The following is a 15,574-nucleotide window of genomic DNA, read 5'->3' on the forward strand; positions in this document are numbered from 1 at the left end:
CTTATTAGTCTTTTGGAGGAGGTGATTTAAAAAAAAAAAACAAAAAAACCCAAACCCAAAGCTATATTTGAAGACTATTTTTCCACAGGTATGGATATTTAAATAATTTTACATTTTATTGTCAGCAGCTACTGTTGTTTCCAAATTATTATAATTTCTCTCTGGTTTCATTTTATTGCAAAGATGCACAAACATTTGGCATAAGTTCAGTTTCTAAAACTGAATTTTACAGGGGTGAACATAGCCAAGTAGGCTTCCTTGGAAATAACATCAGAACAAAATTTGGCCCTGGGTATTTAAATTCAAACTTTATCTACCTAAGGTCTTCTGGGAGGTTCTACTAAATCCATTTTAAAAGAAATGTAATTGCATAATTCTATTATTTTCATGACGTTTTAATGCAGTATTCTGGATAAAGGATGTTACTGCCAATGGAATATAAAAAATAAATTACAACTGATCAAATAATTTGGCTGATGAATTTATCCTCTTTGTCTCACAGAACGTCCATAACCACATAGCAGTTTCTTCAGATGGGCTTGCTGTTTGTGCTAGATGACTTTTTAAAGTTAACCTCTGCCTCCACAGGCTGTGAATGACTTTATAGTTAACTGTCTCAAATATTACAAAGGGGAGTTGAATGTTACATCTTATATCACACTGAAAGAGGCTGTGCCAAGTAATATTATCTTACATTTTTTCAGGCTTAATTATGTGTACTAAAGCAGTTATTACTGCCCTGCTGACAGAGAACAGCTTAAGTCGTACTAACTGGATTTCAGTCCAAATCCCTAATTGTGATTGATCAAGTAAATTATATATGCATTTAGATGTTTTTCTCTGCTCAGTGAGTCAGAAAGCATAGGCAGTACTCCTAGACAGTGCTTTAGAAAAGTATTTGTCCTGTGATGAGTGGAGAAAATCAAACACTTAAAAAATCAGTGAAATGTTGATCCTGAGCTGAAGTTTGTTAGGGTCATATCCACAACTTTTAAAAAAGTAGGTGTCTAAAGCTGCATATGTGTAGCTAGGAAAATTTGGAGAAGCTGTTAACTGTCAGGAAATTAGCAGAAGTTCGAGCCGAGGTATTTGCATGATCTGGTGACTGGGCATGCCAAATAATTAGACCCTTGAGAGTGAATTTGCTCAGAACTCAATTTTCTGAATGGGAACCCTAAAATGGAAATCTACCAAGATCATCAGATTCCTTGGGAAAAAATTTCCTTGAGTTCTGGAAGTACTTTGTAGAGTTACCGAGATTTGTATGTGATGTCAGTGTTGTATCCCTTGTGACTTCAATCTGAGCAGGACTAGGCCTTTGTATTTATGTTTCTTCAACTTAGAGGAAACCATCCTGGAATGTGAATTTAGTCTTCAGAGGCTTATGAAGTGCAGCTGTTCAGGAAGCAGGAGGCGAGGCTATGGACAGCATAACCATGGAGCAGACTGGTAGAAAATCTGTAGGCTTGTGCTGTCTTTGAGTATTTTAAGTGGCAGAACACAACAAAGCCTATCCAACTGCAAAGCAGTTAAACTTTCTTTCTATTGTGCCTGAGTAATCACAGAAAAGCTGAAAATGCCCTAATTTGGAGTTACCAGTAGCCAAGGTACTACCATGCTAAATTGCGCAGCATGTCCAGAAAGATGTTCTGCAGCTTGTGATGTAGAACCTCACAGAGAATGGGGACTTCATGTAGAAACTATGTGGAAGATAACTGAAATAACTGAGAAAGCAAAATTTTGCTGACAAATAAATGTGTAGTCCGGGACCCACATTACCACTAAAAATCTTTAAGCGGTTTGTTCCAGAAGAGGTTGGAAAACCACAGCACTTTGGGGTATGTTATACATCTGCGGCATAGCTGTCTCAGAGGGATCATACATGCAAACGCTGTCTCTGTGACTCTCCTTTTGTGAGCTTTAGGGATTTAACAGCGTGCTAAAAGCCCAGAAATTTGCAGTCCCCCTTCCAAGCAGACAATGGGCCTGTGGCCTCACCAACAACAGTGTATGACTGCAGAAGTGCTGGCTAGAGCCCATCTTCAAATTGGACTGGGAAGAGTTAGATCCTGTTGTTTTGTTTTTTATTCTAATGTTTGTATCCTTTTCACACAGCTTGCCTTATGACTGGCTTTTATTTAGCCCTCAAGCTTAACATTTGGAACTTCTATTTGTTGGATTTTTTTCATTATCTTGGAAAATAATGTCCATTATTCCAGTAAGCATCTTTCTTCTGTGTCATTTCATTTTCTATTCCATATGAGTCCTTATACAGTAGCTCACTGAAACAACTGAAGCAATTAAAGCAAACAAGTAACTAACATCTGGTATGTGTTTACTTGCTCTCTTATACTCTCTCCAGGGTAAGAAGTGTGTGATTTGGAATGGTTAGCAGTTTATTATGTTATATATGAATACTTGTTTACAGAAGATCAAAGAGGTTAATGTTGCTCTTTAAGTTGCAGTCTGTGGTAGCTCTATGTTCTTGGGATGTTCCTGACACAGACTTTGGCACTCCAGGCACTTAAGGAAAAAATTGTTTCCAGCTGAGTAGTTTTACTCTTGAGTAGAAAAAAGTTGTTTCAGTGGGTAAAGGGTTCCCTTGAGTAGAGACCATGTTGTGGTGAGGCAGACCATGTTGTGTTGAGGCACCCTGTGGCTGGATTCACTTGTTTAAATGCCTCAAATTGTTCTGATGGTACCTAGCACAAGAAACCATGGCTCAGGAATCAAGGTCCCTGCAAGTCAAACAAGACATTCTTCAGATCCTGAAGCTCCTCTTGACCTAGCTATCATGAATCTTTCCAGTACATTCTTTTCATAACCTAAAAAATCACATAATACTAATAATACAGCAGGTTCCGGACCATGACCTTTCTAAGCAAGATCCACTTTCTTTCTGTATCTTGCACAAATTGCGACTACAGTGCCCTCAAAATAAAGCAGTAAATTATTGCTCACTGAATTTATTATACAGAGCAATTTCATGGAGGCACCATTATGAATATCATCTGCATAATCAATGTGGTTTTATACTACTGTCTCAACAGTAAGTCAGTCTATTGTACTAAGGATTTACTGAGCAACTAAGTTCTTGCTTTAGTTATTTCTGAGTAAAACTTGCTTTGTAGTTGTCATGGTCAGAGGTGCCTTCAGATAGGACAAGAGGAATGGCTTTAAACTGAAGGAGTGTAGATTTAGATTGGATATTAGGAAGAAATTCTTTACTGTGAGGGTGGTGAGACACTGACAGAGGTTGCACAGAGAAGCTGTGGATGTCCCATCCCTGCAGGTGTTCAAGACCAGGTTGGATGGAGCTCTGAGCAGCCTGGTGTAGTCAAAGTGTCACTGGTCATGACAGGAAGGATTGGAACAAGATGATCTTTAAGGTCCCTTCTGACCCTAATTGTTTCTATAGTTCTGTGATTCTATGATCTGAGATTGTGCCTGGTTTTTATAGTGCTGGCTTACATTGCTAGTGTTCTCATCTTAATGAATTGCTGAAAGTGGAGATTTTATTGGCTGAAATGGATCAATAAGTAGAATCTTTTTGGGTTTGAATATACTTAGACCCCAGTCCATGGCATTTATGGGTTTTTTATTTATACTGTTACAAAACAGGGCCTGGATCTAGATCATGAGTTAAGTGTGGTAATGTTTATTGGATGAGTCTTGCTGCCTTTATTCTGTGAGATCAGTACTTTTATGTTGTGTCTTAATCATTCCTAAAAGCTGAAGCCTTTCGGAAGTGTCTGGAGAAACTGTGTCTGTTAAGCATTCTGTTAGCTAGCAAATATCTGGCATCAAACTACATCTTAAGGTACAAAATGACTTCTGTGTTGTGGTTTAACCCCAAGTGTCAACTCAGCCCCACACAGCCTCTCATTCCCCCTCAGTGGAATGGAGCAGGGGATCCGAAGGGTAAAACTGAGAAAACTCATGGGTTGAGATGGAAAAAGTTTAATAGTAAAGCAAAAGCCACGCATGCAAGCAAAGCAAAACAAGGAATTATTCACCTCTTCTCATGGGCAGGCAGGAGTTCAGCCATCCCCAGGAAAGCAGGGCTCCATCACATGTAACAGTGACTTGGAAAGACAAACGCCATCACTCGGAATGTACCCCATTTCCTTCTTCTTCCCAAGCTCTGTATGCTGAGCATGTTGCCATATGGTGTCATCTCTTAGGACTGGAGAATTTTGATGCGATCTTGTCGCATTTAAAATTAATTTACTTCTATATTAAATTGAAATAAATTAGTGTAGTACACATCAATTAATGTTTAAGTGTCAGAGATCAAAAAAATTTGCTTTCCTCGTGGTCAGAAGTTATATATAGTCTGGTGACAAGTGTAAGAACTGCCAGTTTTGGCTCGAAGACAACTGCTTTTTAAAAGGACAGCAAGAAAGCTGTTCTACTGTAAGAGTTAACTTAGTAACTATAACATCCTTTTTGAATCCAATTTCAGCTGAATGTTTTAAATTACAGTAAAATATGGAAACGTTTAAATGTCATTCTATCTATCTGCAGGTATCCACAGTTAGTTATTGAGACAAAATCACTCTGGAGGTTCCATCTCTGAAAGCTCCTGTTTCCAGAAATGACATTTCAACACCAACTTCTCAGCATTGCCATAGTGGTAGTAGCTATGCTGTGGCAGAACAGGAATTTCTTCTGGAACTGACCAAGGTCGTAAGAGGGTTGTGGCACTTCAGGTGAGTGGGAAGGCAGATAGAAAAGTAACTGATGGGACTGCAGATACCTGTATATGTACTAGACAAAGTTCTGGAGGCAGGAATTGGAAATCTTTAAATGCACTTTTAATATGTTCTCAAGAATACAGGATGTCTTTCTGTGGATTACTCTAGAAGTAAATTAATTGATATGTCAACAGGAGTAATTGCAGTTCACATTCAAGCAAACAGCATTGGAACGTAGTGGATTATAAATTGCAACATCGTATAAATCAATACAGTTCTACTGAAACGTAGTTGAGAGACACCTGCTCTAAAGCTTTGTACTAAATATTTTGATAGATTGACAAGTCTTCTGTCTTTAAATTAAAATTTTTTTGCATAATTGAATGCAACATTCTTCCTTCACCCTGGGAAAAAGGAGACCTAAACCAGAACCTGTTGCTTTCAAATTTGATAAAGCTGTGTTAAACTATCAAACTGATTTAAAACTATGTCTGTGAAATGCTGAATAATGGTATTCGTCATTTAGTTTCTTCTTTTTGTTTGTTTGTTTGTTTTGTTACAGCATTTCACGGTAACCAGCGATGGAAAAAAGAATATGTCACAAGAGCAAAACTGAATTGAGTGCTCTAACAATATATTGTGTTCTTTTCAGGTTCAATGTAATCTCATTGGGCAACAGCAGTGGAACTTGTCTGTCCAAAATGGTTTACGGTGAATTTTTCCGCAGACCTGGCAAAGATACAGAACTTATCAATTTGAATGTGGGTGGCTTTAAGCAGTCAGTGGATCAAAGTACCTTGCTCCGATTCCCCCATACTAGACTCGGAAAACTTCTCAAATGCCATTCAGAAGAGGCTATTTTAGAACTGTGTGATGATTATAGTGTTGCAGATAAAGAATATTACTTTGACAGAAATCCTTCCTTGTTCCGATATGTTCTGAATTTTTACTATACGGGCAAACTCCATGTTATGGAAGAACTCTGTGTCTTTTCCTTCTGCCAGGAAATAGAGTACTGGGGGATAAATGAGCTGTTTATTGATTCCTGCTGCAGCAATCGGTACCAAGAAAGGAAAGAAGAAGGTCCTGATAAAGACTGGGATCAGAAGAGCAATGACAGTATAGACTCCTCTAATGAAGAGTCATCTATATTTGATAAAGAGCTAGAAAAGTTTGACAATCTGTGTTTTGGTGAAATAAGAAGGAAGATCTGGGTCAGAATGGAAAATCCTGCATACTGCTTGTCTGCCAAGTTAATTGCCGTGTCATCTCTGAGTGTTGTCCTGGCATCAATTGTGGCCATGTGCATTCACAGCATGCCAGAATTTCACAGGGTGGATGCCCATGACAGGGAGATTGAAGACCCTGTGCTGGAAGCTGTGGAGATTACGTGCATCGTCTGGTTTACTGGTGAACTAGTGATCAGGCTCATCGCCGCTCCAAGTCAAAAGAAGTTCTGGAAGAAACCACTCAATATTATTGATTTTGTCTCTATTATCCCATTTTATGCCACACTGGCTGTGGACACAAAGGAAGAAGAAAGCGAAGATATTGAAAACATGGGGAAAGTGGTTCAGATCTTGCGGCTAATGAGGATATTTCGCATCCTGAAGCTGGCCAGGCATTCCGTAGGACTGCGGTCTTTAGGTGCCACTCTGAGACATAGCTATCAAGAAGTTGGACTGCTGCTTTTGTTTTTGTCTGTTGGGATTTCTATTTTTTCAGTGCTCGTCTACTCAGTGGAGAAAGATGACGACTCATCAGAACTGCAGAGCATCCCTATTTGCTGGTGGTGGGCAACCATTAGCATGACCACTGTTGGTTATGGGGACACTTACCCAGTCACACTTGCTGGAAAGCTGCTTGGCACCCTATGCATTATCTGTGGGATACTGGTGGTAGCACTTCCAATCACCATCATTTTCAATAAGTTTTCTAAGTACTATCAAAAGCAAAAAGCTATTGATACAGACCAATGCAACAATGATCGCAAAGAGAAGTGTAACGACCTACCCTATTTTAACATTAGGGATATTTATGCAAAAAAGATGCACTCTTTCATTTCTAGCCTTTCTTCAGTAGGAATTGTAGTCAGCGACCAAGATTCAACAGATGCCTCTAGTATCCAAGATATGGAGGATGTTTATAACCCGATATCTTTAGAGAATAGTACAGGAAAATGAGTTGAACCTTGTTCTCTTCCCTTTATTTCTCTTCTGATTCTTGGTAAATGTGGACTTAAAAACTTCTGTGAATTCATTAAGAGCAGTCAATTCTCAGGGTACTTAACTCTCAGCCATATTTGGACATTCTTTGCTCTGAGGATGCCATAAAAACTTCATTGATTATATGAGGCTTTAAAATATGCCTCTTGTGGTGGTTTAGTTTTTACACACTAATGTTATGCATTTTTGGGGAGAAAAAGTTGGGAAAACAGTTTTAAATATGAGACCAGTGCTTTTTTGGTTTTGTTAGTATTGTTGTTTGATTTTTTTTTTTCGTTTTTTCCCCTGCAGCAGTCTGATATCTTATACAGAATTGGCTATTGTAATTTGCTGCTCTTCAGGTAGAGATATATTACAAACATGTAAGAACTATTACACAAGTTAGTGAAGTTTTTACCTGCAAATACATTAGATGAAAGAAGAAATTATGTACACATAAATCTGTGCTCACTAACATATTTATGTAATTGTAGAGTTGGGAACCTCTTTCCTAAGTTGGGGCAGAAAATATATTGGCACATAATGTTTTTACTCCATGGAAGCGTAATATTTATGAATTTCTTTCCAAAAGCACAATACGTTTTTAGTTTGTTAAAATAAATTATTCCCATTGTGCCTATAATTTTCCCAGGGTCCAGCATGGCCAAGCTCTATCAGGTCCAAAAGGGTGTAAATCATAAGTCCCATGATGAAGTATCTGGTGTAGGCAGGACAGAAGCTTTTTGCACCGTTTAGCTGCCTTTTCTGTCATTGTGAACCTGAGCAATTCTGGTGCCTGGAGAGGATCCTGGGTGATTAAGACCTCCCCTCTGGCTTCCCTAGAGACCTTGTTTTGTGGGCACTGGAGCAAACACCAGTGGTGGTCTTTAGAAGTTACTGCTCCATACTGTGAGTGCTGCCCCTTGCTGGAGGTTCTGCCTTGCGGGTAGGAGCAGTGTGAGCAGCATCTTCAGTTGTGCTGAAGTTGGTCTGAGTTGGTCTGAGTCTGGGGCTGTAGTGCCAAGCAGTGGAGATGTGAGGACATGCTCTTCTCTGCAATATATTGCCCATCAGATGGATGAGATGTAGGATGGGCACTGCATGTGGGCACCCATGTTTGAACTATTTCAGCTCCTTTTTCTAAAGCTCATCTGCTGGTGATGGCAGCTTTCCAGGTGTGTGCTATGTGCTGGAGCAGTGCTCAGTGCCTGGCAGAGTGCTGCAGCTCTGTGCATTCCTCTCATCTCCAAGGATTTCTTATGCAGCCAGCTAATTCTGCTCTGTTTCAAACAGGATCTTCTAGGGCAATTTAAAAGGAAAGCCAGTCCTTGAACCTAGTGTAAAGGAGTGCTGGAGAAGCTCAAGGACCTTATAGTGTTAAGTGGACCTTATAGTCTGTGGTGTTTCTGAACATTCATTTTCTTTCATTTGTCTAGTGACTTAATTAAATACTGGACAATGGAGAATCGAAGACACTGTGATGTTGATATTTTCCTTAAAGAGAGGTTCGACTCCTTTATTATATTTTGGTATTATTGGGCCAAATACAGAAGCCTGTCCTGAGTTTCTAGTCAGGAAGATCAAACTCAGTAGGAGTTGACTTCAAAACTAAGATACCAGAAAGATGGCAATCCATTTTAGCTACTGCAGAAGGTTGATTTTTCATGTGTCTGCCAGATTTTCTGGTGCAAAATACATTAAGTAAGTAGCTGAGGTGCACTTATATTTGCTGAGGCCCAGAGCTCTAACCTCTTTCTGAGATGGAGAAACAAAAAAGAACAGGATCAACCTATACATTGGAAAGAAGTGTCCCTCAGGATTTCTGTGCACCAATATAGTGATGTGGGACTTAAAGGGAATATTTTGAGCTTTGGAGAAACCTCAAAATTTGGCTTATTACTTGCTGAATGTAGTAAGTGTATGTAATGCTTCACAGATAATTAAACTTAATTCTTCCCATAGTTAGTGCAGGAATACCAAAAGGGAAGGTTGGCCTAAATGTGTTTTGTTCTTACTGAACACTTAAGATTACAAAGATACAGTGATATAAAATACTAAATATCTATGTGCAGCTGAATCTAACAGGAACCAGCAGAGCAAAAAAAATTACTCCCTGTCCAAAGAAATTCTCCTGGTAGTCTCCATATAAAGATATATTACATTGCCACTAAAGATCTAAAGAAATGAAAAATATTGCAATACAATACTGCAAGAAATTTGTATTAAATAGTTGAAAAAATGCTACTGAAAAATCTCATTTTATATATCAAGCATTACTCGAGGATCACAGAGTATACAATTTTGTGTATTAAATTTTACTGACTGGTAATTTGTCATAAAACTGATAAGCTCTTGATCAAACACATGAATCAGTCTTAAGGCTGTGACACTGTGTAAGTTCATCTGAATTTTTTTATGCATAGATACAGCTTGCAGCAAAGTGAGATGTGTCTTTTGGAACACATCAGAAGGTAAAGTACATATCCATGTATCATGCAATGTATGCTATTTTGATTTCTTTGATGGGATCTTGGCCTTTTTCAATTCAGTTATGTCTTAAAAAATGGCTTTCTTGTATTCTGATCCCTTTGCTGGAATAAATCAAGCACATTGGTTTCACATAGGTGTAAGTGGGAGCAGGATGTGATCTGTGTTTTGTGCCAAAGGATACTCCTCTCAAGGCAGAACTGCAGCCCTGTGACATGCTCTGGTACTACAGAGTGTCACAAACCATGAGCAGATGAGATACTGCACGTTATTGCTGCTTGTAAAAGTTCTTAGTAGAATAATTGCCTAGCTAGAAATAACTGTTAAGAGGGGATTGTTTCTTATTTAATTTGTCTTCTTCCTTGATCTACAGTGGCATATTATCAATTTGTGATACCAGTGTCAACAGAAGGTACATTGTATATTGGTTTTTTTTTCCTGAACCACGTTTTTCCCTTTAAAAATGCTTCCTAAATTCGCACCACTCAGCTGCTCTGTTTCTGACACCAAAGCACAGAAAAGGTTACCCTTCAGATGTGCATCCCATTTTGTATGGGAGAGATTTGTTTGTTCTTATGCAAAACAATTTACTGGCACGTCATTACTTTCTTTGTCAAACTCAGAAGGAAACCTTTTGATATCCAGTATTTCCACAGGAGCATCCATCTTTGCAGTGGTTTTCCCTGCTGTATAATGGCAAGACAGCACTGCACTGCATTGCAGTTCCCTGTTTGAGAGGCTTCCAGCTGGCAGGGCTGTCGCCAAACTGCCCACAGCTCTTGCCTTGCTGGGAGCAGGCTCTGTCACTTGGGACCACTTTTTGGTTTGTGTTAGTAGAGGAAAAAGCCAAATGTAAAGGAATCAGAAAAGATGAATGGGAGAAGGCAGGAAGCTGTCAATCAAAAGGGATGATGGAAAAGCCTGAGAGGACCTTAGAAGAAAGGAAAAGAGGAAGAAGTTTACAGAAAGAGGCCTCACTTGTCTTCACTTTATTTCTTGTTTTTTTCCACCAGTGCTTTTCTCCCCTTTCCTCTCTTCTCCCTTGCATACCCTGTTGCTGCCACCCTGGCCTCCCTTCCCATCCAGTAGTCTGTTTCTGTCCCAGAACAAGGGTATTTCTGAGTCCAGAAAGGCATGTTTCATCCACCTGGATAGCAGCAAGCAGAACTTGGTGGGAATGAAATTAGTGAGCACTCTTGCTGTATATATGAGCAATCAGTAGCACACAGGCAGTGCTTTCTGTAAGAAAAGTCAGTGTCACTCAAATTATTGAACATAAATGTGAGGTAAATAAACAGCACATTCAAGTCAGGTGTGTAAATGAAATATTACTTTTGTCTTAGGTAGAAATTAGTGTCAGGCTCCATAATGCGAAATATTACCATTTAAAAGCAGACTCCTTGTCGATACCCATGTGAATGGGTCGCTTTTAGGGAGTGCTGGGAGTATCAGGCAGATTTGACTGGCAAATGCAGTACAAGGGCTCATGATGTGCCAAGGGCTCCTGACAGGCTGCTGTGTATTAATACATTTATTCATTTCCACACATTCCTAACATCTAGAGTAAGTGACAGAAAACCACTAAGCTGTGGAAAGCTTCTCTAATATTTTTTGATTAGCTGACAGTGTTTGTGAAGCTGCTAATACGTCTTCATCCAGAAGAGGACATTTCTCAAACAAAATCAGAATAACCCTCAGCTAGATGTGCAATTTGTGACTGATTGTAGTAGCTCGGTCACAGTTGGTAAATAATGCTGTCTAGTGCTGTATGGCTGCAGTGCTGCTGCTTGTACTTTTGAAATGTTTATGCTCTGTCAATCAAGAGACAGCAGATGCCATTAAAACCATCTCAGCACTTCTTGCTGCACAAGAATTGTGGTGTCTCTTCTAAGCATAGCAAAATGTCACAGCTTGCTGAGACCTCTTAACTTATTGTGTAGTTGTAGTTAGTTTTTCCTGATGAACTCATGGTCAAAGCACAATATGACAGAAGAAAAACTCACTGTACATCTCTAGACAAGTTACAAGATGCCTAGCACTATTGACTTCCACTTGGGGCTTTACCCTTCCACCCCACTGGCATAACTGAGGTGGTGCAAGGAGTGGTAATTCACTGTGGTATGGACTGATAGCTGTTACAGGTAGTAAAGGAGTGAAGGCAGAGCTCCTTAGGGATGGATATAATTTATATGTAATTGTATATATGCCCTCTGGACAGAGCTCATTTAGGTATATAATCAGATTAAATATAAGACATGACAGTTCCCCTGAGGAAACACCTACAGCTCATCTTTTTAATGAATATATTGAATGGAGCAGCCTTTGCTCAGGTCAAGGGCTGTGGCTCAAGGGTTCTCTTATCCACACATCAGTTTTCTCCAAATCCCATTTACAAGCGGGAGGGAGAGACTTCGCAGCATCCCCAACAGGCCCATGAGCCTTTAGGCCAAGAAATTGGGCTCCCAAGATGAGGGCTGGTGGTGGGAGAGAACCTTCACTGAGGGAGAATCAGTATCATGTGGTTTCATGTGGTACCTTATGAAGGTAATCTACCGTCACTGTTTCTTCAAAACTGGTTCAAGGTAGAGTCCAAGAACCCATTGCATTACAATGGCTTAATCTTTAGTTGCTTTCTACTATTTAATGTCGTATATTTTGTCTGAGTGACCTATTTTTTATGCCATTTATTGCTATTTCCTCTATCAGTCCTACTCTAACTAGCACCTGACTGTGTTAGAGACTGCTGTAGTCTGATTTAGTGTCATTGTCCTAGAATGTCTTATGAATCATGAAGACAGAAAGACACCCTGACAGAATTAATTTCCCCTAATCTCTGCAATTATGTGGCTGATCATTTGGTTGGTCTCTGTCAACAGGGAAACTACAGACCTCCTCAGAAGACAGCATGTCCATCCTAGCTATACAAAGATCCTGTCTGAAGATGGCTATACAACAGTTCTATATGATTTAGCTAGGTTAGATGCCTGGTCTTTAGATGGCTGAAGTTAGATATGAGGAGTGCTAGGCATCAAGAAGTTAGGGGTGTGATTGTCCTCAGGTGATGCTATCCTTTCCCTCTCAACACTGTTCCTGTAGGGAGGACTGTGTTTCTGAGGTAGGTGTCTGTGCATGAGTGACAGGAAACCAAGACCCAGGAATTCGTTCTGAAGCCTGAAGGCTGGTGTGGGATAGCCACTGGTTAAAAACTAATACAGATTATAGGATTAGTTTTTAACTATTGCTAAAACCAGATTCCTGTACAAGAAAGTTTGGACTTTGCAAAAAGCCTTGCTAGTTGTCTATTAGAATCCGTAATGACTTGCAAGTGGAATCTCAATCTCCTGTAGTAATTATAAAAAAGACATAATAAAATATGAGAGGGAGCAAACTGGCATTGGCAAAGAAGGAGGCTCAATATGCTGACAGTACTTTTATAACCCAAATTTGCATTATTTCTTGGCTTCTTGTAAGCCATATAAAATATTCTTACTGTGTCATGTGTTGTAAAATCTGCCCCTGTGCATTCATATAAATAGAATAGTGGAGCCAAGACCTGGAATTGCAGCTGCAGAAATGGAAAAAAAAAAAAAAATCTGGGCTTGGAGAAACTGCAGAAGTATTGTTTAGTTGTCATAGCTGTTTTAGTGTTGCAACTGCCTCAGTGGTGAGAAGGAACAAGGGACTATGTACAAGCGGTGATACGTGAGCTTCCTTTGCACATTTAACACTGAGCATACAGGCTGAGGGACCACTACAGCCTTGAGGGCTGCTCAGGAGACCCTTCCTGGGGCAACTAGGTGTGCAGCCAGCAGTCCCTAAAGAGGGATGTCATTGTGTGGGAAAGTAATGAGGTTGGTATGAGATGGGGAGGTAAAATTGTATCACTGAATTTGGTGTTGCCCTCCTCCTAAACCTCTAAGAGACTTCTAAGAGAAAGCAGAAATGAGGAAAAAGATGGAAGGTTCAGATATTTAGCAGCAGCCATTTGGAGGCTACTTTGTCTTGTGTTAATATAAGGACTTTTACTGAATCACAGGTAAAGATCTGTATATAACCTTGAACCCATTCCAGTTAGGTGGAATAATGTGTTGTCTTCCCACAGGCTTTGAGTTACAGGTCCAATATGTGCTTTTCTCTAAGCCAGTTTCTAGATGTGGTGCTGTTGTTACCTCTCACGCTGACTGGACTTTGGATCTTTCTGAAGTGTTGCACATACTATAAATCATCCTTGCAGCTTCTATCTCATTTCCTAGAAACCTGGAAACTATAAGTGTGAAAGAGTTCAAAATAGTTTCTCTAGTTCAATATTATTTTTTGACAGCATCAAATGACATGCAGTTCATGGAAGAGGATTTTTCCTGCTCCTGAATTGTGAACTTTAGGACTTTTTGGTATTTTTTAAATCAATTATGTGAAGACCAGCTTAGGTCATGAGACAGGCAGACAGGTTTGACATTTTATTGCAGATGGTGTAACTCCAAGTACACAATTAAGCATCCCTTTCTTTGGATTTTGGATAATGCAGTTGCAGTCTTGCATATTTGGATTGTGGATCTTTGGGAAAATAAATAGTGGTGAATAAATAACTCTGGGTACCAGAATGCCAGTTGAATGCTCATCGAGTGCACAGGAATTCCTTATGAACCAGAATGATACTGGTGTCTGACAGTATGGCTTTATAAGCCTCCTGAGTGGAAAGCAAAACACTTTTTTTTTTCTTATTTCTCCACGTATTTTATAGGAGATGTAGTAACAATCTTCTTGCTCTATGGTGATGGAGAGTGTTGAATGAAATGAAGGGCACATTGAAGTTAAGGCGGTTAAAAATGAACATGACTTTTTTTGTAAACATCCCACTTCCCTCAGGACAATAATTTTTCATGTTGTTCCAACTTTCTTTTAAAAGGCAAAAACATAATGTACCAAAACCACAGCACAGTTTTTCCTTACTGCGTATTTTCAAGATTAAATTAGCTCCAGCTATAGGTGTGGAAAAAGAAGTGGCCAGTAGGTAGAATTTGGGGGTGCTTGAAGTTTTCATAATTTAGTTTTATATTTTGTGGTTTTGCCCTTGACATCACACACTCTTGCGTTAGCATTTTTTTTTGTATTGACAAATCAAAATAAATAATAGACAATATTAATTTGCAAATTTCTTTTAGGCAATTGAATGTGAAAGGAAAAGGTAGGGTTCAGCACTTCAGCCTGAAGTGATGCTTCAGAATGCACTTAAAACTCAGTAGAAGCATTCCTAAGCAACATATGAATTCATGCATAAGTGTAGCACAGTTAATGTATTTCAAGCTGCAGAACTAAAGTTCTGGCAGTGTTCAGTGAATGAAAGGTTAATAAGAATTCAGGTATTAGTCTAGTTCTGTTCTAATTGCAGCTTCTGATGCAGTAATGTACCCTTGGCTTTTAGACTGCCTCTCTAAAAGGGAGGCTAGTGTTTCTGGTATTTCATATATCTAGGCATATACTGACTGCTTGGACAGCTCTTAAAGTGTTATTGTGCAGGCTTTTAGCTGCCTGTCACCAAAGGTAACCTTTGCTAATCTGCCATGCTGGGAGAGCTACTGCATTTCAGGGGTGTGAAGTGGAATGCCAAGTGGTACCACTGGGCAGTGCAGGGTGAGCAGGCTAGTGGGACTGTGGGATTTTGCCAAGGGCACTTTCTACAATAGTCTTGGGTTTTGTTGACCTGCTTTCCTTGTATTGTCACCTGATTAAAACATCTGTGTGCTGCACTTAATGTGTTCGTTAATCCCCAAAAGATTTATGGTATCTTGAAGGGGTTTAGAAAACACAAGTGTTCCTTGGAAGCAAATGCTGAGATAAGGGTGAAAAGGTGGCTCAAAGACTTTTTGCCCTGCTTTTCTACCTTGTCATAGAAGTAATGACAGTGCAAGAATGGGAGTAGCAATAACCAAATGCAGTGTTTGGAGGGTCTTTAGGGCTACTGAGAGTCCATGTGAAGATAAGCAGTAGGGGAATCGGGGGATCAGGGTGGGGAATGTGCGTGCTGGATGTGTCACACAGCTGTTGTGTACTCTGTGCTCCAGACGATGGGTGGGAAGATGACATCTCTGCACTAGTGTTTTTCTCCTGCTTAGGTGTACTGCATTGACTGCAGTGCTCTGTGCCCTCTCAATCCAGTGCCAATTTCCTCAAGTGTTAAAATGCTTT

At 39.6% G+C, this 15,574-nt stretch overlaps 1 protein-coding gene across 2 annotated transcripts in view; it reads left to right on the forward strand.

Annotated features, from left to right (window-relative positions):
- KCNS3 (potassium voltage-gated channel modifier subfamily S member 3) overlaps positions 1 to 8,269 on the forward strand; it is a 34,461-nt gene extending 26,192 nt beyond the window's left edge. For both annotated transcript variants that reach the window (XM_032684351.1, XM_032684352.1), the window contains exons 2-3: positions 4,528 to 4,712; positions 5,350 to 8,269. In XM_032684351.1, coding sequence (XP_032540242.1) covers positions 5,399 to 6,880 — 1,482 coding nt within the window. In that variant the 5' untranslated portion in view covers positions 4,528 to 4,712; positions 5,350 to 5,398 and the 3' untranslated portion in view covers positions 6,881 to 8,269. The remainder of the gene's footprint in view (positions 1 to 4,527; positions 4,713 to 5,349) is intronic.
- Positions 8,270 to 15,574: the final 7,305 nt, after the last annotated feature.

Source organism: Chiroxiphia lanceolata, chromosome 3 (genome assembly GCF_009829145.1).
Source record: "Chiroxiphia lanceolata isolate bChiLan1 chromosome 3, bChiLan1.pri, whole genome shotgun sequence".
NCBI classification, from domain to species: domain Eukaryota; kingdom Metazoa; phylum Chordata; class Aves; order Passeriformes; family Pipridae; genus Chiroxiphia; species Chiroxiphia lanceolata.